The sequence below is a fragment of the Homalodisca vitripennis genome, chromosome 5 (genome assembly GCF_021130785.1).
Source record: "Homalodisca vitripennis isolate AUS2020 chromosome 5, UT_GWSS_2.1, whole genome shotgun sequence".
NCBI classification, from domain to species: domain Eukaryota; kingdom Metazoa; phylum Arthropoda; class Insecta; order Hemiptera; family Cicadellidae; genus Homalodisca; species Homalodisca vitripennis.
Window position 1 is genome coordinate 101,518,464 of NC_060211.1, and position 26,752 is coordinate 101,545,215.

Here is a 26,752-nt window from a genome sequence, read left to right on the forward strand (position 1 = left end):
ATGTGTGTAAGACTAAACATGTTCCTTTATGGTATTTATTAGCTTGAACCGTTGAACCGTTCCTTGATACTGAAAAATGTGGAGTTTCAATTATGTAAACAGCAACACCCCTCTCAATATGATGCATCAATCCAAAACTTTACTGACCATCAAAGATTTTCTTTATATCTATCTCTAGAAATTGGAATTGACTGGATAACAATGAATCATTTAGAACAATCCTTCCATCCCATACCAGTTTTATTTAACTATTCATTTGTGATGTTCATACACAAACGAATTCATATGAATGTGATATATTTCACATAAAAAAGAACCATTTTATCTTCCTTTTGAAAACCATTACTATTTTATATATTTGTTAAACAGACAATAGAACATTTTCAGAAACTCGGAAACTTTCCATCTTTATTTAATTTATTTAGCTCTCTATATATTTAATAATCAGTTTAATTTTAGGTTAAACAATTAAACTTACTTATGATTTATGAAAATATTCCAACTAGTAAACAAATTAAAGCATTCATCAGTTTTCGCCAATAAACAAAGATTTTATTGAAGTTATCTCATTTTAATTTACAGTTTTATTATCAAAATAAAATTGCTCAACTCAAGATTTAATTTCAATCAGCATACAATTATTACTTGTTTATTCAGAAAAAACTTCTACAAGCAAAACTATATGTATAATAATTACTGTTCTTTTTTAAGTTTTTTAATCTTTCTTTCATTAATAAATAAAAAAAATTGTAAATTATAAATTGTTCAGAGCCCGGTATTTTTTATCCAAATATTAAAATTCAAAAATCCAAGTATATTCCCATTAGTACAACATAAAATTAAAAAAACCAAATTTGAATTATAATTTTTGGTTTTTAAAACCATAATGTCTGATGACTACACCAAAATCATAAATCACATGAGCATAAGATAGTGGAATTTCCAAAATTAATACTAGTATTTGAAGTAAGTAGAGTAATTGACGTATTTTGCTTTTAACATTTTATCAGTACACAAGTAAAACACAATAAGCTCACATGAATTTGTTCAAATATATCAATAACCTGATTAAAGTTATCAATAACAACAAAACTTGAAATAGCAGATTGACTGCCAACATGAGATTTACCTGATTAAAAGTAATTTGACAGTACAGTACATGAATACAAAGCTCTGTATCTTATCGTGGAAACATTTTGCAGATACTTGAGTAAGTGAGTCTAAAGCTAATGTTGTCTGTGTCTGTACTTTTATTCTTCTATGTCTCAATAAACCATATCAGACGTTCCAATTCCCATCCTTAGGTCTGCTTACATACTGCCTCTATATTGATAAAATATAAACTCATACAAACCAGTTTTCTTTAATGATTATTATAAGGCTTAGTGTTATGTAATAATAAGACTTGGACTAAAATCAAAATTTGTAATGTAATATTTTGTGTGTTGTTTTATTATGAATAATTTTCATAATTTATGAATATGTAATATATATTATATGCTACCAAAAAATTCAGTTTAATAAAATGAGATATAACCCTTACCAATTCAAAGATGAGTTCCTTCTCATCCAGATGCTTGAGGTCATGTCGAGACCGACGTTGTGGCCTCTGGGTGGCAGAGGGGGTGGTGGCGGAGTGGGTCTCTCCGGTGGGGCTCACTGAGAGGAAAGTGGGGGTTCCGTCGATGGTGTTGACAATGGGCTTGAGCAGGCCCCCGCGCTCAAACTCGTGGGCGGATATCTTGCGGACGGGGGTAGTGGCGCCGGATCCAGTACGGTTGGTGGGGCAGGGGACAGCAGGTGCAGGTGACCCCATATCAGGAGCACAACAGCCCTGCTGGCTAGCGGAGTGACAAACCAGCCAGGCATCCACTACTTGGCGGGTAGCCTTCCTGCACAGACAACATACAGCTACTGTTACTGTAACTACAACTCCTTACAACCATGATAGTGATCTGAACTGATGGCTAGCGGAGTGACACACCAGCCAGGCATCCACTACTTGGCGGGTAGCCTTCCTGCACACACAACATACAGCTACTGTTACTGTAACTACAACTCCTTATAAGCATGATAGTGATCTGAACTGATGGCTAGTGGAGTGACAAACCAGCCAGGCATTCACTACTTGGCGAGTAGCCTTCCTGCACAGACAACATACAACTACTGTTACTGTAACTACAACTCCTTATAAGCATGATAGTGATCTGAACTGATGGCTAGCGGAGTGACAAACCAGCCAGGCATTCCACTACTTGGCGGGTAGCCTTCCTGCACACACAACATACAACTACTGTTACTGTAACTACAACTCCTTATAAGCATGATAGTGATCTGAACTGATGGCTAGCGGAGTGACAAACCAGCCAGGCATCCACTACTTGGCGGGTAGCCTTCCTGCACACACAACATACAGCTACTGTTACTGTAACTACAACTCCTTATAAGCATGATAGTGATCTGAACTGATGGCTAGCGGAGTGACACACCAGCCAGGCATCCACTACTTGGCGGGTAGCCTTCCTGCACACACAACATACAGCTACTGTTACTGTAACTACAACTCCTTATAAGCATGATAGTGATCTGAACTGATGGCTAGTGGAGTGACAAACCAGCCAGGCATTCACTACTTGGCGAGTAGCCTTCCTGCACAGACAACATACAACTACTGTTACTGTAACTACAACAACTCCTTATAAGCATGATAGTGATCTGAACTGATGGCTAGCGGAGTGACAAACCAGCCAGGCATCCACTACTTGGCGGGTAGCCTTCCTGCACACACAACATACAACTACTGTTACTGTAACTACAACTCCTTATAAGCATGATAGTGATCTGAACTGATGGCTAGCGGAGTGACAAACCAGCCAGGCATCCACTACTTGGCGGGTAGCCTTCCTGCACACACAACATACAGCTACTGTTACTGTAACTACAACTCCTTATAAGCATGATAGTGATCTGAACTGATGGCTAGCGGAGTGACAAACCAGCCAGGCATCCACTACTTGGCGGGTAGCCTTCCTGCACACACAACATACAGCTACTGTTACTGTAACTACAACTCCTTATAAGCATGATAGTGATCTGAACTGATGGCTAGCGGAGTGACAAACCAGCCAGGCATCCACTACTTGGCGGGTAGCCTTTCTGCACACACAACATACAGCTACTGTTACTGTAACTACAACTCCTTACAACCATGATAGTGATCTGAACTGATGGCTAGCGGAGTGACAAACCAGCCAGGCATCCACTACTTGGCGGGTAGCCTTCCTGCACACACAACATACAGCTACTGTTACTGTAACTACAACTCCTTATAAGCATGATAGTGATCTGAACTGATGGCTAGCGGAGTGACAAACCAGCCAGGCATCCACTACTTGGCGGGTGCCTTCCTGCACAGACAACATACAACTACTGTTACTGTAACTACAACTCCTTACAACCATGATAGTGATCTGAACTGATGGCTAGCGGAGTGACAAACCAGCCAGGCATCCACTACTTGGCGGGTGCCTTCCTGCACAGACAACATACAGCTACTGTTACTGTAACTACAACTCCTTACAACCATGATAGTGATCTGAACTGATGGCTAGCGGGAGTGACAAACCAGCCAGGCATCCACTACTTGGCGGGTAGCCTTCCTGCACACACAACATACAGCTACTGTTACTGTAACTACAACTCCTTATAAGCATGATAGTGATCTGAACTGATGGCTAGCGGAGTGACAAACCAGCCAGGCATCCACTACTTGGCGGGTAGCCTTCCTGCACAGACAACATACAACTACTGTTACTGTAACTGCAACTCCTCAAAGGATTGATAGTGATCCGAACTGATGGTTTGCGGAGTGACAAACCAACCAGGCATCCACTACTTGGCGGGTAGCCTTCCTGCACAGACAACATACAGCTACTGTTACTGTTACTATGCAGTTAAAACATCAATTTTAAGATATCTGTGGTCTCTTTCAAAGTAGAACTTAATTTTAGAATATTATATTTTCTCACAGAGCTTGATCAATATTTCAGAGTATTTCATAAAAATCATAAGAACTTGAAACCTGATTAAAATAGAATTAAATCTGATCAAGGAAGAATATCCAGTTTCAAATAATCTCTTTCATTTCTGCATACACTTAGAATACATTCTCAGTAAGTTAAATTTACACCAAAATGTCAAACAAAATGCACTCCCTCATTACAAATAATAAGGTATACTTCTACCTGAAACACCAATAGATTTAGAAAGTCTAGAGAAAAACTTAATGAACTAGAGAATCATCATTGATGGATAATCAAATTCTATTATTGTTGAAACATGATGAATCTTATAATTACTGCAATGTGTTATCAACGCTATGAACCAAAGCAAGATTAGTGGTTATATAAACAAAAGCATTCAACAGCAGTTTAGAAAGAGCATATGCCATGTTGAAGAGCTGAGATATGTTAACATTTTATAATTTATGAGTGACACTTTTCACTTACAACAAACTAGTAGTTAATCAAGTTTATGTTTGACTTAAATGAACTCTGACTTATGTAGAGAGACAACACTGATTTCAAAAAACCCCTCCTTACCTTATGAAAAAGTATTTCCTGATTGTGACAGGTGGGTATTCCAGGTTCCCATTGGCCACCCCTAGCTTCAATTATAAAACTACTGATATAAATCTTCCACATTTTTGGAATACCTTCTTTCATTTGTTGAGGATGTGAAACACGTATATAATGAGATAAAGACTTTCTGTCAGCCACACACCAAAGACTCCGTACAACCCACAAGAAATTTAACAAGTCGAAAGAATCACCAGAATTGTATGGAATATCCACTTCTTAAGTTTTCAGATCTAAACAGATTCTGTTCAATACATTTTCTTGGAGAATGTTCACTTGGTCCATCTCTTCACTGCCACTCCCTCCACTCCTCATGAGAAAATACTTTTATAAACAACGAACATCTAGTAAATTATATACAAGCCCTCACAAAATACTATGAATGAAAGAGTAAATCTGACCGGTTATTTGAGAAACTTGACCTTTAACTTGATTCTATGAATGGCAGGATTCTCAAATCAAGAGAGTATGCAAGTAATATCAGAGAAATTAGAAATCCTTGACAAAGAAATACAAGACCAGAAAGAGCAAAGTCATTGCGTCTTGTTGGAACAGTTGGATTCTCTGTACCTGCCGACACAGAGTCGTATGACCCACCATTAGAGGTGCAGAGACTGTCCAGAGACCCTGTCCTGAATCTGGAGGCTGGTGACTTCATCTTTCCTGAGCGCTCCAGCCGAATCATTATGAAACCCATCTACCTGAAAGATTATGACTGTTATTAGGTAGGGGTGATAATGCCAATAATTTGTATTTTATAAAACTCAAGTTTTGTATTTTACTTAAGTCATTCAATTACAATCATAAAAGATATATACGGTATATATTTTGTGTTGATATATATTACTTATTCCAAAATAAAGTAAAGTTGTAATGTATATATCTTATTTGAGTTTTATGAGTGATATGTACATTTTTTAACAGTTGGTATTTTTAAGACAAAACTTTTTGAATTTTGTTACATAAGGTATACATTAGGTATAACAAAAATCATGTTGAATGTGTATAAATTAATTCTTTATGATATGACGCTCTCCAAAATTCAATGTCAAGCCACTATTGTCAGACCATCCATATTGAGAAAAATGTTTGTAAATTTTAGAAAAGGTTTGAAACATTTGTTGTTAACATTTAAATTTGCATTATTTCTCTGAGGTTGTCAACATTACCCACTACTGTCAATTGAGATCAAGGAGTCTTCACGAAGCCAATGTCTGTTGCCAAAACTCTTGACAATCTATGGGAACATGTAGGCAAAAGCCACAATAGGTTTAATATAATCTGTTATGTTTTACAATGTAACGACCTACCTCTATGAGCAAGTGTTCAAAGCCACACTCAAAACTGTTTAATAATGCCTTCACAGCTAAGTTCTAAGTTCGCCCAGTAAGGATTAGTGTTCCTTCCATTTAAATCAGCCAGATACCCACGTCAGAAACACTGATTATTGCAATGGACTCAAGAAAATACCTAATCGAATATATATAAAACAAAATTATTATTCATGTTAACAGTAAAATTACAAACTGGATTTACATACCTCTCACTTTTAACTTGCTCGCTAATAAAAGGATTGACTACTTTTGCAATCCAACCACAGAAAACCGAAAAAAAACTAAGATTACTCATCATGCATGTGAATAACTCGAGATATATATGGAACACATGAATGTATTTCAATAAAATTTTATTCAATGAACATTCAGTCTTGTACTCGTATCTAAGTTTGCCACAAAGAAACCATCTTATAATATCATTGCGAAAATCAGTAATGAGATTCAAATATTATCAAATGTAAAATCTACCCTGCCCTGTGAGATTGACATTTACAGTTTTGAATCTTTTACGAAATTGTAAGATACCGCAGAGGAGATCAGTTAACTTTCTAAAAAAGATAATTTCTTCTCAGCACCAAAACTTAAAATGTAACAAGTTTCTATAGCAAGAACCGCTACCTTCATAGTATGTGGGGATGGATAGTAGTTGTGTCCTTGACAGCAACTAAGATGAGTGGATACTCACATCACCAAACTAACACAACTGCTTCAGAGAGAACAACTTCCATCAAAATTGACATCTTGTCAGCAACTGAAATGAGACAACTGACTCACGTCACCAAACTGATACAACTGCTACAGGGTAAACAACTTCCATCAAAATTGACACCTTGACAGCAACTGAAATGAGCCGACTGACTCACATGACCAAACTGACACAACTGCTACAGGGTAAACAACTTCCATCAAAATTGACACCTTGACAGCAACTGAAATGAGCCGACTGACTCACATGACCAAACTGACACAACTGCTACAGGGAAAACAACTTCCATCAAAATTGACACCTTGACAGCAACTGAAATGAGACGACTGACTCACATTACCAAACTGATACAACTGCTGCAGGGTAAACAACTTCCATCAAAATTGACACCTTGACAGCAACTGAAATGAGCCGACTGACTCACATCACCAAACTGACACAACTGCTACAGGGTAAACAACTTCCATCAAAATTGACACCATCACAACTGAAATGAGATGACTGACTCACATCACCAAACTGACACAACTGCTGCAGGGTAAACAACTTCCATCAAAATTGACACCTTGACAGCAACTGAAATGAGCCGACTGACTCACATCACCAAACTGACACAACTGCTACAGGGTAAACAACTTCCATCAAAATTGACACCATGACAGCAACTGAAATGAGATGACTGACTCACATGACCAAACTGACACAACTGCTACAGGGTAAACAACTTCCATCAAAATTGACACCTTGACAGCAACTGAAATGAGATGACTGACTGACATGACCAAACTGACACAACTGCTACAGGGAAAACAACTTCCATCAAAATTGACACCTTGACAGCAACTGAAATGAGACGACTGACTCACATTACCAAACTGATACAACTGCTGCAGGGTAAACAACTTCCATCAAAATTGACACCTTGACAGCAACTGACATAAGTGCACTAACTCACGTCAAAATGTTGTCAGGAAAATAATAAAGAAAATGTAGATGTCTCTTGTTGTTAGCTCCAATTTGGAGAGACCTGGATAAACGAAACAAAAAGAAGAAATGGCAAGAAGAATGCACCTTTTAACACTTTTGAAGTTTATATTTTCACAATGTACATTTCGGATTAGAAGTATCCATTTTCAGAATCTGAAATATACATCGTGAAAAAAAACTTCAACAGTGTTTAAAGGTGCATTATTTTTACTTAAGTTAAACACTTTTCGAGGCTACTTATATAAAAAGAAATGGGTTTAAAAGAGTTAAACATATTTGTATGTATGTAACGAGAAGTCATGTTATGGGACAATGTGACACACTATCTTAACATGACCAGCAGCTACCAAAAGTAGCCAAAGGGTTTTTTTACATTACAAAAATGAATGTCAAAGAAACGCAAAAATAGCTGACCAAGGTTGTAACATGTTTTAGTCATTTTTAAATGGATGCTTCCAGTTTCACACAGCTCCAACTAGGCCATAGTTACATTTTTTTTATACACGAATATCATCATGCCCTAGTGGTTCTAGTATTTCAATCAGATATGTGTTCTGTGTCAGAACACTTCTCGTATCGTATACCCTACCTCAGGAAATAATCCTGCACGAAATCCGGGTGTTCGTCCAGCCAGGCTTCCATGCGGGCGTACTCCGAGTCATATGTCTTGACGTAGTTGGCCTCCCCGCCAGGCGGCGCCACGGGGTTGGTCTCCGCCGTCATCCTCAGCTCCTCCACCCCGCTGCGCACGTGCAACCCTGCAACACACACCCCAATACTGTTACTCTAACTTACTTTAGACAATGTAACTTATGCATAAATAGGTTATTTTTTAGCAGTTTACTAATTTTACCGGGATGAACTCTGTCTTTATTATTGTTGTAATAATTAACAGGATAGATAATTTTATACATACAAATTCATGTTACGTTGTCACTGCTAAACAGAATTTTAGCTCTTGGGTTGGATTAGACCTCATGCCACAAGATACATTGTACTAACTCACAACACATACAAACAGCACACGAGACAGAATACCATTGACTATGAAACCACCAAACAACTGATACAGAATAGCGTTAATGTTGGTAAAGCAATCAAACGACTCGGCTCGACGTGCCGACCCACAAACAAGCCAATAATCCGGTGGAGTGGTGCAGAGGCGACAATCGCAACAACAGGTGGCCGGCCGGTATCCCACTGACAGGCCAGTGTGATGTTGTTACCATCGATTGTAACACGAGAGTGGTGTCGGCGTGATAACTGAAGGGCGCACATCAATCTGTCCATGAGCTCGCGCTTCTGTTCTCTCACTGTCAGCTCTGGCACTGCGCGTGATATACTAAACATACGGTAAACAAAATGTCCGGCCTGTGTGTCCGTCAGTCAGTTAGTTTATGGTATTATCATCGATTGTAACACGAGAGTGGTGTCGGCGTGATAACTGAAGGGCGCACATCAATCTGTCCATGAGCTCGCGCTTCTGTTCTCTCACTGTCAGCTCTGGCACTGCGCGTGATATACAAAACATACGGTAAACAAAATGTCCGGCCTGTGTGTCCGTCAGTCAGGTAGTTTATGATATTACCATCGATTGTAACACGAGAGGGGTGTCGGCGTGATAACTGAAGGGCGCACATCAATCTGTCCATGAGCTCGCGCTTCTGTTCTCTAAACCTCAGCACTGGCACTGCGCGCGATATACAAAACATACGGTAAACAAAATGTCCGGCCTGTGTGTCCGTCAGTCAGGTAGTTTATGGTATTATCATCGATTGTAACACGAGAGTGGTGTCGGCGTGATAACTGAAGGGCGCACATCAATCTGTCCATGAGCTCGCGCTTCTGTTCTCTCACTGTCAGCTCTGGCACTGCGCGTGATATACAAAACATACGGTAAACAAAATGTCCGGCCTGTGTGTCCGTCAGTCAGGTAGTTTATGGTATTATCATCGATTGTAACACGAGAGTGGTGTCGGCGTGATAACTGAAGGGCGCACATCAATCTGTCCATGAGCTCGCGCTTCTGTTCTCTCACCGTCAGCACTGGCACTGCGCGTGATATACAAAACCTACGGTAAACGAATCTTCTGCATTGTTGGATTCATGGACGACTCAGTATCAGTCGTAGAGATTGGTGTAAACGTTTAGGCTAGAACAATTTACTAATGAAATATATTCCTCCACCTCTTAAAACAGATGCACGAGTATGTACAATAACCCACCTAAGTACTATTAGAAACGTCTAATATATAAGCAATATACTGACTGTACTAATTATAGAGAAAGACAGGTCGACATATCGGCATCATATTTCAAAACTAATTGCCAATATCGCGCATGCCTATATTAAGGTCACGGGCGGAATGGAACCTTGCGGGTCTGGAATGGAGTAAATAATTACACAAACACAACATCAGTTCCTGACCCGATATTATCAGAATCTGACAGTATCCGGGCTTCCTGGCGCGCTGGAACTGCGAGTCCCATACATCACATAATATCCACATGTACTACAGTACAGTAGACCATCCGTTCAGATATGTGACACATACTCATACGGCAGATTGAATACAACTATTATTAAAATCACATATTTTATTATTGCAATTGCAATATTTAACACTTTAATGCTGCAATAAAACGCTAGGCAAGTACTAAATTCGTCAGCTCTGACAAACCTCATGATTATTTAACGTTTGACATGTTTAATATCAAACGGACTACATATTTTTTCCATGAGACATAAAAAAAGCATGAATTCAAAAAGCGACTTCAGGAAAATAGAGCTTAGAAATAATGTGTAGCTCGTATGAAATTTATTGCTATTTGGTGCTGATAAACACTTTATATGGAATATATAAGAAACATTTTTAAAACGTCTTGCTTTCTTTTCAGATTAATCCAAATATCATACCATAATTCAACATCAAGACCTTTGACATTATTACGTATATGCCATTCAATATTTTCAACCATGTTCAAATGGGCCGTCCCTGTAACATTTTCAGCAGAAATATGTTTATAAGCTAAACGTTTCTAAGTTTCATGTTTGGGTTTAGAACATTAGTACAGGATAAACAGTAATGACGGTAGACAGGAGCACAGTGTAAAATGTACAGTATACTGCATTCAAACCCGTAGAAATATCAGTAACAATGACAGGGCGAGAAGTTACCGCTACACCCAAAAGCCCAAGTGACAGCATAAATCATCTCTAATAAGGGACCACAACTCTCTTCAATGATTTATTGATTTTGAGAAGAATAAAAGGCGGCGTTGTCCTATTATCAGTCATCAGAAACCATTGACGTATGTACGCGTTATGTCATCGCTGTAGGAATAGTGTGCAGTCAAGCTACGGCTATTCGGTATCGGAATGTTTAGTGACGTAAAACCCAAACTTTGTTGAAGTATAGTAGATCACGCCAGCGTCACGTAACGGTATAAGGAGGTTGGCAGTTTAGTTTGATCTTCAATTGTATTAGTTACGGTTGAAACTACAATTGTAGTCACGGCAGGATGGCGGAACGATATTATATGGACACGACACGTTACGTTGCTTAGGTGAATGGAATGATAATAAATGGACACGACACGTTACGTTCCTTAGGTGAATGGAACTATATTATATGGACACGACACGTTACGTTGCTTGGGTGAATGGAACGATATTATATGGACACGACACGTTATGTTGCTTGGGTCAACGGAACGATGTGAGATGAACATGATACGTTACGTTGCTTGGGTGAATGGAACGATATTATATGGACACGACACGTTACATTGCTTAGGTGCATGGAACGATATTATATGGACACGACACAATACGTTGCTTAGGTGAATGGAACTATAATATATGGACACGACACATTACGTTGCTTGGGTGAAATGAACGATATGAGATGGACATGACACGTTACGTTGCTAGCTGAACAGAACTATGTGATATGACCATGACACATTGCGTTGCTTAGCCGAACGGAACAATGCAGGATAAATATGACAGGTTACTTTGCTTAGCTGAACAGAACTATATGATATGACCATGACACGTTACGTTGCTTAGCCGAACGGAACAATGCAGAATAAACACGACACGTTACGATGCTTAGCTGAACAGAACTATGTGATATGACCATGACACATTGCGTTGCTTAGCCGAACGGAACAATGCAGGATAAATATGACACGTTACGTTGCTTAGCTGAACAGAACTATGTGATATGACCATGACACATTGCGTTGCTTAGCCGAACGGAACAATGCAGGATAAATATGACACGTTACGTTGCTTAGCTGAACAGAACTATATGATATGACCATGACACATTGCGTTGCTTAGCTGAACGGAACAATGCAGGATAAATATGACACGTTACGTTGCTTAGCTGAACAGAACTATATGATATGACCATGACACATTGCGTTGCTTAGCCGAACGGAACAATGCAGGATAAATATGACACGTTACGTTGCTTAGCTGAACAGAACTATGTGATATGACCATGACACATTGCGTTGCTTAGCCGAAAGGAACAATGCAGGATAAATATGACACGTTACGTTGCTTAGCTGAACAGAACTATGTGATATGACCATGACACATTGCGTTGCTTAGCCGAACGGAACAATGCAGGATAAATATGACACGTTACGTTGCTTAGCTGAACAGAACTATGTGATATGACCATGACACATTGCGTTGCTTAGCCGAACGGAACAATGCAGGATAAATATGACACGTTACGTTGCTTAGCTGAACAGAACTATGTGATATGACCATGACACATTGCGTTGCTTAGCCGAACGGAACAATGCAGGATAAATATGACACGTTACGTTGCTTAGCTGAACAGAACTATGTCATATGGACATGACACGTTACATTGCTTAGCTGAACAGAACAATGCAGAATAAACACGACACGTTAGGCGCGATTCACACTGAACAGACGTCGGGCGGAGACGTGGCAGGGACATATGTCCCTTCGGCGTCTCGTTGGTTAGCTGATTCATTTTCGAAATGACATAAAAATAGATTCATCTTATACAAAAGAGCAGGCACAATGTATTCAATACTACAGACAGATTAGAAATTATTTTAGTGATTGTGCAGTGCGTGATCTAGTACTAACTAGATATTTAAAAACAGTTTCTAGAAATTTCAAGTCTCTACGATCTTTCTTTCAAGAGTTACAGGTGGAGGACGGAGGGACAAAGACAATAAAAGAAGGCTCCGTCATTCCCTTGTCAATGCGTACCCAACCATCCTGCTTATATCAACACCTACAATGCTTAATGACGCTGCTTAATTTGTACTTTTATACATCATTATTTCTCTAGTTACCGTGGCCGGAAACCACGTATCTCTGTACAAGCTCCATGTCGACCACATAATACCCGTCACTGTCAGCAGCAGGCAACAAACACACTTCGCTGCCAACAACGGTATGTTTGTATCAACACCTGGTGTTTCTATTGTAGTCACTGCGCTTGTTTCCGAGCTAAGTTTGTTATTGAAACTCTACCGGAACGCACAAAGTCACGGCGATAATAATTACATAATGGTTTGTACTGTATTTACAAATCAATGTCGTATGAAGCAGAGTAGAGGTAGAGCGTGACCGACGCGCGGACGTGCTTGTCTCTGACGGTGTGCCGGGCAAACAATAACAAGCAGCAACAAGTCCTCGCTCTCCGATCAAATATTTGGCTACTCCAAGCTGCCCGGCCATTACCTCGGGGGGGGGGGGGGGAAGCGGCAGTCCCTACACTCAATAAACATTCTTCATTCGTTTAAACGACTCACGGCAAATGATTTGTTCCGTTCGATCCTGGCAAGTCTGTGGCGGTGTGGAGGGGGTTGTGAGAAGCATGCAGGAAATGAGCGGGACATCTGGCGGCTCCAAGTCTAATGGACCGACTCATTACAGTATCACCATCACCCTGCCGCGGTGTTGGCTATAAACAGGTCTTCTGTTACAGCACATTGACTGTGGGGGCGGAGGGAGGGGGGCATGTGGAGTGAAGTATCAAGTTAGCGTTGGAGTTGACAAATAATGCACTTCAATACATTTACTTGACACTTACAGGAATAACAAACGAAAACTAACGGCTCGTACTAATATATTAAATTAATTATTAGAACCAAGAGTCCTCCTTCTTGGTTACAATAATTAATTTAATATATTAGTACGAGCCTATTACACTTTCTTAAAAATAATTTCTACTTCTTGAGTGACAAATTGATTTTACAACTGTATATTATAGTTATATTATAAACTGGATATGTTCAATGAGTCATAAAAAATAATGAGTCAGAATTAAATGTCAGATCTTATATTAAAAAACACTAATAATTTAACTGTTTAGAAACAGTAGATTCTATTAATTCAAATGCGATAAATTAAAAATAAATTTCAGTCTATACGATGTAACTCATGCCTAGTAAGGATTTTTTTATCACTTATAAAATAGAAAGTATACAATTAAATATATAGTTGTGTACAAATCAAATACCACTTTAGCAGATATACCTCGCTTTCAACTGTACAAGCCGATTACTTGAATAACCAATCCAAGTTTTCTTCAAAGCTAAAAATTAGAGCTACAGTACGATAAGAGTCAGTGACAAAATTATCAAATAGAATTTTTTTGTGAAATATTTCACGGAGGGATGATTTTATATCGATCTGTCAGTACAAGTCGTGTTCCCCACTGCACCGCAGCGCGTACGATCTGTCGGTACAAGTCATGTTCTCCACTGCACCGCAGCGTGTACGATCTGTCGGTACAAGTCGTGTTCCCCACTGCACCGCAGCGTGTACGATCTGTCGGTACAAGTCATGTTCTCCACTACACCGCAGCGTGTACGATCTGTCGGTACAAGTCGTGTTCCCCACAGCACCGCAGCGTGTACGATCTGTCGGTACAAGTCGTGTTCCCCACAGCACCGCAGCGTGTACGATCTGTCTGTACAAGTCATGTTCCCCACAGCACCGCAGCGTGTACGATCTGTCGGTACAGATCGTGTTCCCCACAGCACCGCAGCATGTACGATCTGTCGGTACAAGTCATGTTCCCCACAGCACCGCAGCGTGTACGATCTGTCGGTACAAGTCGTGTTCTCCACTACACCGCAGCGTGTACGATCTGTCGGTACAAGTCGTGTTCCCCACAGCACCGCAGCGTGTACGATCTGTCGGTACAAGTCGTGTTCCCCACAGCACCGCAGCGTCTACGATCTGTCGGTACAAGTCGTGTTCCCCACAGCACCGCAGCGTGTAAGATATGTCGGTACAAGTCGCGTTCCCCACTGCACCGCAGCGCGTACGATCTGTCGGTACAAGTCTGGTTCCCCACAGCACCGCAGCGTGTACGATCTGTCGGTACAAGTCGTGTTCCCCACAGCACCGCAGCGTGTACGATCTGTCGGTACAAGTCGTGTTCCCCACAGCACCGCAGCGTGTACGATCTGTCGGTACAAGTCATGTTCCCCACAGCACCGCAGCGTGTACGATCTGTCGGTACAAGTCATGTTCTCCACTACACCGCAGCGTGTACGATCTGTCGGTACAAGTCGTGTTCCCCACAGCACCGCAGCGTGTACGATCTGTCGGTACAAGTCGTGTTCCCCACAGCACCGCAGCGTGTACGATCTGTCTGTACAAGTCATGTTCCCCACAGCACCGCAGCGTGTACGATCTGTCGGTACAGGTCGTGTTCCCCACAGCACCGCAGCGTGTACGATCTGTCGGTACAAGTCATGTTCCCCACAGCACCGCAGCGTGTACGATCTGTCGGTACAAGTCGTGTTCTCCACTACACCGCAGCGTGTACGATCTGTCGGTACAAGTCGTGTTCCCCACAGCACCGCAGCGTGTAAGATATGTCGGTACAAGTCGCGTTCCCCACTGCACCGCAGCGCGTACGATCTGTCGGTACAAGTCTGGTTCCCCACAGCACCGCAGCGTGTACGATCTGTCGGTACAAGTCGTGTTCCCCACAGCACCGCAGCGTGTACGATCTGTCGGTACAAGTCGTGTTCCCCACAGCACCGCAGCGTGTACGATCTGTCGGTACAAGTCATGTTCCCCACAGCACCGCAGCGTGTACGATCTGTCGGTACAAGTCATGTTCTCCACTACACCGCAGCGTGTACGATCTGTCGGTACAAGTCGTGTTCCCCACTGCACCGCAGCGTGTATGTAGTGTATTCAACGATCTCATGTTGATGTTAGAGACGTGAGCCTTATCAGAGACAGCCACCAGAATACGACCCACCACGCCAGTCCCGAGGTGTCAAGTGTGGTGTGAGTTAAGTCAACAACGACGCGACGCGACGTACTCAACTGTTTGTGTTCACACATTTTGTCTTCATCAGGCAACCACAACTATCTCACGTGAAAATAAACTCTTCTTTCAAACTCCGTTCGTTGGCTCTTTCCATCTTAGCTGAGGCGCTAGCTTACGTTCAACATGCTCTGAAAGAAATAGAGAACCTGACTTTTGGATATTGTAAGGGGTCATCAGTGAGTGTAACAAACATACCGTCGCCCTCTAGGGTGGTCGACAACCTAGGGGTGGGAAAGTTGGATTCGAAAAACGATATTTGGATTATCGCTTGTATCTCGCTTTTTATTTGGTATAGACAAATACGAAATTTAATAAAATAGCAATGCAGATTAGCTGTAATAGGGCGAAACAAGTATCAAAATAATATTACCTCTATTAATTGATAAATATAATCATACTCAACATCGATTTAATATTGTGTTTTACTTAATTTATAAAAAGCGTTCACTTCGTATAACATTTTTTAGTTATGTTTAGTTTGTATTATATTGTTTTATGTAGTATTTTTTGTTTTTATTATACTTTGTACTTATATAAATCTTAGACGTCAGTTTTTTTAATTTAATGTTAAGCCATATTTAGTTTGACCTTTAATAATACTGAAAATTGTTCAATTCTAGAACATCATGTACGCATAAATTTGTAAAAAAATCCCATATTCCATTTTCTTTACTAAGATAAATAAATGAAATTCGACATGGTTGCTCATTTATAACTATAAGTATTATGAGTGATGGTATAAGTGTTTACTATTTTTTTTACACATATCTTTCATAAATACAGTATCAAAATATGTTTCAAAAAGTGTTTTAAGAATGTTGTTTGTAATATAACAAACAGCAAATATCATACTTCTCAAAATTGCTAAATATTCATTTCTGAGTGAAGTTTAAACCTTGGGAATTAATTGACAAATAGTTACGAAGGTCTGAAAAACAAAATAGTGCTGGAAGTTTTAGCAGATATGCACTAAATCGCCAGGATATTTTCGAGATGTTTTGTAAAAATATAGCTGGTTCGGTGTCGGAAGGGGTACGATTGTGGTTAGAAAATAACAACGGGGACTATATTATTATATAAGGACACCATGTGTGCTATTTGTACTAGGTCAAGTATCAACTTACCGTGGCTTATCATTTACAAACACTAGGCCAACAGTATCTATTCAGCGAAACGTAACAGATAAGATATGTAAATTAAAAGAAAGAATCCTAGCTACTATTATCAGCGACAAGAGGCCAGTTTATCCAAGCTGAATCTGCTATTCATATTTAGGATTCTGTGAAAAACCGGGTGACGATTCGTAGTTTTTAAATTACTTCGGGAATGAATTCATGTCTTCCTTCAGCAACAATAAGCACACACTCAGACAGTACCACTTTGTATCTACAACTCAATAGAAAACAAGCTTTTCAACAATGCGTTGTATAGACAACATACAACTTTCATAGCTGAAGTCAAACTCGAGACTTGAGTAATATATTCTGGCGTGTTACAGTAAGAAGACCGATGGGACTTGTCGGTGTTGACGCTGCACGGAGCCGGCCACTAGTCTTATCACAGAGCCGATGACGCACTTGCTATCGCCTCTTATCACTAGCTCAGTTCCGGCTAATCACTTCCTTCCATCACATCACATGCTCCCAGCCTTGCGTTCACTCCTATGTCAGCCATTCTCTCGAAGACAAACTGGCAGTGTATTGGTAACTAAAACAATTATCTGCAGGAAACGTGAAAAAGCACAGACACTACATCGGCCGTGTAGGTTGTAACCCGTGGGCTTATGTGAATTTAGTGAGTCAATTACTCAGCATGATATGTATTGCCCGCAAACTAAACAAAGCCCACTTAACTAAATAAATTATAGTAAACAGATACAACGATGTCTGGGTCAGAAAAAAAATAAAAATTAACAATTTCAATATTTTTCGTAACATAAATAAAATGTAGTATGCTACGATCTAAATCGTATCAATGACCAAAAACGACATTAAATAATAGGAAAAAGCAAACAGTAACGTCCGTTGGACACATGCATGACTGCTATGTTAATTATATTGTGTTTCTACCACTCACATCGTAAAGCAACGTGAGCCATGACATTAAGTTCTGAATGAGACGACAATGATTGATGTGTTTTCTAGAGGTTCGGTAACAGCAGTGGGTTAGGCCTACGTGATAATGTCAAGCGGGGAGGGCGGGGACCGGAGCTAGATCAGCTGTTCGTTGACGCATTAGATAGTGGCGTATCACAGATCCGGCTTATCACCTGCTGCACGCTATCCGGGGCTAGTAGCGTAACTAGACCAAACAGCTGCGCACAGAACGTTGACGTCTCTGTTGGCAAACAACACAGACAACCGTGAATAGCCTCGTGAGCCTCTGTCCTCTATAACAAACATATGTGAGGGTGGACAAACTTCCCTAGCTCCCAACATCATCAGTGTGGGTCAGATTATCGAGTAACTAGACCAAACAGTTGCGCACAGAACGTTGACGTCTCTGTTGGCAAACAACACAGATACATGGGAATAGCCTCGTGAGCCTCTGTCCTCTATAACAAACATATGTGAGGGTGGCCAAACTTCCCTAGCTCCAAACATAATCAGTGTGGGTCAGATTCTCGAGTAACTAGACCAAACAACTGCACAAAAAAGTTGACGTCTCTGTTGGCAAACAACACAGATACATGGGAATAGCCTCGGCGGCCTCTGTCCTATATTACAAACATGTGTAGGGTGGCCAACCTCTAATACTTCCTACTTCCCAACCTCTTCAGTGTGGGTCTCGTTCTCGGGTAACTAGATTAAACAGCTGCGCACAGAATGTTGATGTCTCTTTTGGCAAACTCCATAACAAACATAAATGTGAAGTTCATCAACTTCCGGTACTTCCCTAGCTCCTAATCTCTTCAGTGGGGTCAGATTCTGGGGTAAATTAGACCAAGCACTTGTATACAGAACATTAGCGTCTTTGTTGGCACACAACGCAGACATCCGGGAATAGCCACGAGAGCCTCTGTCCTCTATAACGAACATAAATATGAAGTTGGTCAACTTCCGGTATTTCCCTAGATCCCAACTTCTTCCGCGTGGGTCAGATTCTCAGGTAACTAGACCAAACACCAGCACAAAGATCATTAGCGTTTCTGTTGGCAAACAACGCAGACATCCGGGAATAGCCACACGAGCCTCTGTCCTCTATAACGAACATAAACGTGAAGTTGGTCAACTTCCGGTACCTCGCTAGATCCCAACTCTTCCGCGTGGGTCAGATTCTCAGGTAACTAGACCAAACACCTGCACAAAGAACATTGGCGTCTCTGTTGGCAAACAACGCAGACATCCGGGAATAGCCACGCGAGCCTCTGTCCTCTATAAAATAAAATATGACAATGACTAACTTCCCATACATCCCTAGCTCACAACCTCTTCAGTGAGGGAGAGAATCTCGGGCAACTAGACCAATCAGCCACGCACCAAAAATTTTCATCACTGTTGGCAAACAACAGACACATAATAAAGATTGGCGAGCCTCTGTCATCCATCCCACACAAACATGTGTTTGTTTAATTATTGTCACTTCTACAGTCTCCAACTCTACAGTTTGGGATCAGAATCTAGGATGGTTTGGCTAAACTGCCACCACACTGCACAATGTCGTCACAGTTGGCACCCAACACAGACACCTATTAATAGCCTGGCGAGCCTCTGCCATCTACCCTACACAAACCTGTGGGTGTTTAATCATTGTCACTTCCACAGTCTCCAGCTCTGAAGTGTGGGATCTGAATCTCGGATGATTTGGCTAAACTGCCACCACACTGCACAATGTCGTCACAGTTGGCACCCAACACAGACACCTATTAATAGCCTGGCGAGACTCTGCCATCTACCCTACACAAACCTGTGGGTGTTTAATCATCGTCACTTCCACAGTCTCCAACTCTAAAGTGTGGGATCTGAATCTCGGATGATTTGGCTAAACTGCCACCACACTGCACAATGTCGTCACAGTTGGCACCCAACACAGACACCTGATAATAGCCTGGCGAGACTCTGCCCTCTACCCTGCACAAACCTGTGGGTGTTTAATCATCGTCACTTCCACAGTCTCCAACTCTAAAGTGTGGGATCAGAATCTCGGACGATTTGGCTAAACTGCCACCACACTGAACATGTTGTGTCATGTTGACTCCCAACACAGACACCTAGCTTACATAAGTGGCGAGCCTACACCAACCATCGTCATATCTTGGTGTTTAGCGAAGATTCATTTTATCGCATAACTCTACCAATGCGATAAAATACATCATTTTGTGTCATGATTGTATACTTATATTTTTATTTATTTTTATTTAGAAGTATCATATTTATAATTTTTTTAGTGTTTAGATTAATGTTTGATTTAATGTATTTAGTAAGGTATATTAGTGTCAATATTAATTTGGTTAATATTTGTTCATATTTGTCATGTTGTTTATTGTTCTGCTTATTGATCAGACAGGTTAAGTGTAAGAAAAGGGCCATGAGGCCCTAACTTTGCCTGTTTTAAATAAACAAATTTTCATTTCATTTCATTTTTCATTTCATTTCATTTTATCGCATAACTCTACCAATCAATTACCACATCGGGCGTTTCAGTTTCAGTTCTTGTTTTTTTTTGCGATTCATACTTTTCAATTCGTACTGGTTTTTGTGTGTGTTTGACTTCTACAACAGGAGTTCTGGACCCATATTCATTCAATTCGACATTTGTAATTACCACCAATATTCAATTTCTGAAGTTTCTAAACAACACGCGTTGAACTGCGTTGTTGGAGATAATTATGTACAATGTACATCGATACATTGTGACGATACACTGTACCAAGCAGACTGCTTAATGAGGCCAGCGTGGGGTATGGAGACATACGTTGTATAACGTTCCGCAGAAGAATGAAAATTTGGTTATCTATCTCTGCTAAATAGCATTGGAATGGCGTCGTAGTCGGCACTTATCTGGACTGGTGAAGACAAACAGAGAGTTGTTCGGAGCACGTTAAACGACCGCTTATCTCTACACACTATCACTGTTGGCCAATCGGCGAGGTGCGCCGCGCAGCCAGGTTGACCTCCACAGCTGACCTGCCCTGATACACTGTATCACAAGTATTCCCATTTACATGCTAATGTTTGTCACCATCGGGACATTTCTCAACGGAGTTACCTCATATCACATACAGTACATTTACAACAATTTAATACAGAAACATGTAAACTGTTAACCTACTTTATAATAAAATGTAAAAAAAATGCTTAATAAATAATAAATCTAATATAAATGTTGTTAACACAGATGTTAGCGATACAACCAACTGGCAGTAATACGTGTTGGGTTGTCAGTGACAGCGAGTAATGGTTGTAAGGAAAATAAAACTTTACCGGAGAACAACTCAAACACACCGACTCTTATTGACTTTTCTCTGTGCAGACAATATCGTGTGGGTTGCCGCGCCTGGCCGTCCTTATTGCGCTATATAATCACCCCGCCGCGCCGCGCCGCGCCGTCCGTCGGTAAGCTATTAACACACATCTCTGTAACAGAGTCATTAACGAAATTAAAACTGTAGAGTTTGCGATAGCCTTTAAATTGGCAATGGACTGTAATTAAAACTACATTTAATTTAAACATCACGTGAAATTTGGCAACATTTCAATCGAGATAAAATGTACTACGCCACTTGCAACGGACTGGCTTTGTATTGCGAGATGAACGTACTAGTAGTTAACTAGAAATACTGTAACTATGTAGTTATAACAGTGGGTTTTTATAACTTAGCAAAATTAATTACACTGTACAATTTCCATTTCCCTTTTCTTTCACAAACAACCCAACATCGAATTCACAACTATAGCTGAAGAAAATAAACAATAAAACGCGTACAACCCGCTGTGCACATGTGACCGCTGCGATAAAAACTTGTCTTATCAACGTTAGCGTATGGAAACGTGTAAAGATAAGAGTTATTGTAGAAGCCGCACCATTCATTTCGAACACAAGCACTCGCTCCAAGCTATACTCGACAGTGTCTTAACTGCTGCAAAATGTTACAAATATGAAAACATATAGCGTGGTTCCCTAACTATATAAAGAGGTAACACGAACACGCATGTTAGCACAATACTACGGTACAGAGGACTGTTAAAGTTGATCTACGCTTCAAACTAATAATTCGAAACAACATAAACACGGAGTTATGTTGTTAATCTCACACTGCAAACATACTGATAATAAACCTACATTCGTCAGTTGGAATATTGGTGGCAACAATTCGACGTAATACTGGCTATCATCTTGGTTTTAACCTAATGAGAACAGGGTGTTAAATCCAAAACACATTTACGACCTTACTTTTTTAAATCGTAGAACAATCGGAGATGTTTAATTTAAAAAAGAAAGTTTATTCACATATAACCTCCTTCATAATTTTTAAAATAATTGTATTAGTTACTTTAAACAACAAATTTCACAATTTGGCATTATCGCTTAATTATAAAAAAGTATAAACTTTACAAGAAAGACTAAAACTGTTTGGAATGTATGTAAAATGAGACGCGCCCCATAATCCCTCGACAAAAAAAAGGGCGTAAAAATATTTGGAGTTTTAATTTATCTTATGAGTTAAAACTCAAGGTCGTATATTCAAAGTTAACTACCAGCACATTCACAACACGTCTGTTAAGTCAACGAGTCACTATCACTATCAATCAGAAACGTAAAATGTACTCACGACAACAGTAACAATCCGCTCCGTCCGAGACGGACAACAGCTGCAGCCACATTTTGGGTTTCATGGGGCGGCCGAACCACTGAACTGTCGTTACATGCGTGTAACGCGGGTGACAGCTGCCGTAACACTGAGCACCTTGACTTGGCACGCCGCACAGCTGATCGTGATTCATACAGTCGCAGGTATTTTTACCGGCACCTTACGTTACAGCCGGTTGGCAGTTCCCACCTCACGTCACGTGGACTGTCCTAGCTGCCGGTACTGCACAGTGACCTGTGACTGTGACTGTGACTCACGTGAGGCGTCACACATTCCGCGGAGATAATTAGGTGACTCATTGATTTGTCTTATCACTCGATATTTCATAACCGTTCTAGAATACCGGTCCCGGCGCGGCGCCGACCAGGATGAATGAATGGGGCACTGTATTCTGTCACAAACAAGTTATCAGCAAGGTTGAGGATCTTACTCGTACTAATTGATGTTTTAATCTGTATCTGAACCACCATGCAACGTATGTATGTCCTCTAAATCGTATGGCATATAATTATTATAAACTACATTTAATTTAATAAATCAATTACCATACAAAATCATAAGTAAGTAGGTTTACTAAGCTTTGTGGTTACTTTCAAACCGGGAACTATGTATCACCTTTCCATATATAGTTAATAAAGAAGCCGAGGTAATGATCCAAAGAATGAAATTTACCGAAGACAGAACAGTGGCGTTTCAGTACTAGATCTGGGTGACGTCACCCAATCTCTATTAATCCAGTGAACCGGGAAATCGCTGCTATACGAGTATACACCACGTAGTAAAAAATCCAGTGAACCAGAAATCGCTGTTATGAGTATGCACCCCAACCGACCTTGATTCTCCTTGTATGGTCTACAGTGTACACCACGTAGTAAACAATCTAGTGAACCGCGAAATCGCTGATATATACACCCTAAACGAGCTTGATTTTCCTTGACCTGTATGGTCTACAGTGTACACCACGTAGTAAACAATCCAGTGAACCGGGAAATCGCTGCTATACGAGTATTCACCCCAACCGACCACACCCTTATCGCTGTCTACTACTCAGTGTACACCACGTAGTAAAACAATCCAGTGAACCGGGAAATCGCTGCTATACGAGTATTCACCCCAACCGACCTTGATTCTCCTTGACTTCTATGGTCTACTACAGTCTACACCACGTAGTAAACAATCCAGTGAACCGGGAAATTGCTGCTATACGAGTATACACCCCAACCGACCTTCATTCTCCTTGACCTGTACGGTCTACTACAGTCTACACCACGTAGTAAACAATCCAGTGAATCGGGAAATCGCTGCTATACGAGTATACACCCCAACCGACCTTGATTCTCCTTGACCTGTACGGTCTACTACAGTCTACACCACGTAGTAAACAATCCAGTGAACCGGGAAATCGCTGCTATACGAGTATACACCCCAACCGACCTTGATTCTCCTTAACCTGTATGGTCTACTACAGTCTACACCACGTAGTAAACAATCCAGTGAAACGGGAAATCGCTGCTATACGAGTATACACCCCAACCGACCTTGATTCTCCTTGACCTGTATGGTCTACACTCTACACCATGGAAACAAAACCCAACGCCAAACATAAATCCAAAACAATAAAATATGGAGTGGTAATTTGTACTTTCATATTAATGTTAACATGCCATTTCCTATTCCTGAATTTATTTACACTACTTTTTTGTACTAGATCTATATTATTATAGCTTTACAAAGATGGAGTTTCTACAGAGTTGCTTGACAGATACGTTCACTTACTCAGTACCAGACCTATATCTATGGTCGATAACCTCCCTTTCTAAATCCTGGATATAGTTCTCTGTTCACGACAAAATTTTTTGCGATTAGCAGAGCCATTCAACCCTTGTTTTGGCACGGTTCGATAGCTTATTTTCTCTCAAATCGAAGATCCCTTGAATAATCAAAATAGAGAACCCGACAACGCTGACTCCTCCAACCGAAGGTGCCATGTAATGAAGAAGATCCTCCAGGGACCGTAATCGATATCCAGCGAACATCTCTTTGTCACTGAAGGAACACCGGACACCCAACAGCTTTTTTCTAGGACATCAATATCTCCGTCTGAAGAGTTCTATCCGGGTGTCGGTATCACACCTGTATTGTGCAATATTCATTTCGACAACGAGCTAATGTCAGTTAACCATATGCTAGTTAACCGTTCATTTATTTCCCCCAAATACTACGTCACATTTCACTCACCAACACGTTGATTTCCTACACAGTTTTTATCCGAGTATAATCACATCCGTTACACAAAGATTACACGGTATGACTTAAACTTATGACTGTTAAAATTACTTACAGTCGTCGGAGACACATCCACACGCAGATTCGCTAGGACGTTACGCACAACACAAGGAAGACAAGCGACAGATCACGAAGAACGGAACGACAGGAGCTGTGCAAGTGTACGGTGTACTACTGTAACCAAGTATTGTATACACGATCCAGAACCGCCGGTTACCATGACTTTGGGTCTGTATCGATTCAAACAAGTAACTTGCATGGCTCGCCTCGTGGGACACGATACACTCGAAATGTGGCATTCTCAATTAGTCGTGACCCGAATGTGTTTTATTTAACTATTTAGTACAATATTACGTTGCCAGTCTTAAACAAAATCAATTCTAACATCCATAACTTTATTATTGCAATGTTTTACTTGAGTTTAACAATAAAAATCGAAACAAAAGATTTATTAAGGGCAAATCTATTGTTGTCAACGAAGTCTACGATCATTACATTCACTACCGACGAATTTCAGCGATGTCAGCAAAGCGATTCATTAATTGAATAAACGAAGTGACATTCCAGTTGAAATAACGCTACCAATTCTCTGCGACACGAAGGTGGCTGTTGTATTGGGAAATAAAACAAATTAATCTCCAGAGCCACCCCACCCCACCCCCCTGCCCACAATTGGAACGCTTCACCTGACAAAATAATTAAGCGTGGCCGGCGCTTTTATTTCACATCGATGGCAAATTAATTTAAACATTTATTTTTGTAAAGTTTGTCTCTAGTGTTAATTTCAATTTCACAAAATATTAGTGATGCTGCCACTGCTTTGGGTGAAGGGTCCGTTACGAATTAACAACTGGAAAATTGTATTCTGAACCGACTGCAGTAAAACGTTCTTGGGTTTCGCCCGATACAAACGATGTTAAACCTCTCTTACGGCCGCAGAATGATGGTAGATGTCTCATTTCAAATATATAATTGATACTCATATTATACACTATTACACTATTATCATTGTTTTCTTTAAATTGAATACTTTTTGAACGATGATGTAAACAATGTAAAAGAAGTTTTTTTTTTCTAAATAACAAATAAAAATATTGAAATCACCAAAAATATATCTCCTATAATTCTACGACTGAAAATACAGGCGTAAAAGTGTTCACAGATTAACACCAATCTAAGAGGTTAAAATCAAGATCGCTGCAGGGTGGTGTCGAGGGGTAGCAACAACGGGACAATGTTTCCGTTAGCTAATAATTTACAAATGTACAAGAAACTGCGGTACAGCAACCTGTTACGTTTTGACGCATCGCTACAAGCTCAATAGCAACAAGCAGGCACTTAATGCAACATGTGACACTTGTAATGTAATATATGTAATAAATAAATGTTACACAATTTCCTTACTCGGAGTGATCGTTCATAACGAACAGCACCATTATTATTGTTCATTTCACCTTGAATAGCTCCACTTTTAAGGTTACCGAACACGCAGACCTGAGATCACTCAAGAGCGCCTCGCCACCATAGATATTTAATTACTCTGCAGCATTTCGACTACTTATTAGACAGTACAATGTTCTGCAATTAAATAAAATGACTGTGTTAACGATAAAATCTTGGTTGTTCTA

General features: G+C 40.4%; 1 protein-coding gene across 1 annotated transcript in view; it reads right to left on the bottom strand.

The window, feature by feature from the left end:
* LOC124362568 (dual 3',5'-cyclic-AMP and -GMP phosphodiesterase 11-like) overlaps positions 1-22,986 on the bottom strand; it is a 52,044-nt gene extending 29,058 nt beyond the window's left edge. The window contains exons 1-3 of the mRNA XM_046817190.1: positions 22,800-22,986; positions 8,257-8,425; positions 1,544-1,892 (exon numbers count right to left, since the gene is read on the bottom strand). Coding sequence (XP_046673146.1) covers positions 1,544-1,892; positions 8,257-8,425; positions 22,800-22,971 — 690 coding nt within the window. The 5' untranslated portion in view covers positions 22,972-22,986. The remainder of the gene's footprint in view (positions 1-1,543; positions 1,893-8,256; positions 8,426-22,799) is intronic.
* Between the last annotated feature and the right edge of the window lie 3,766 nt (positions 22,987-26,752).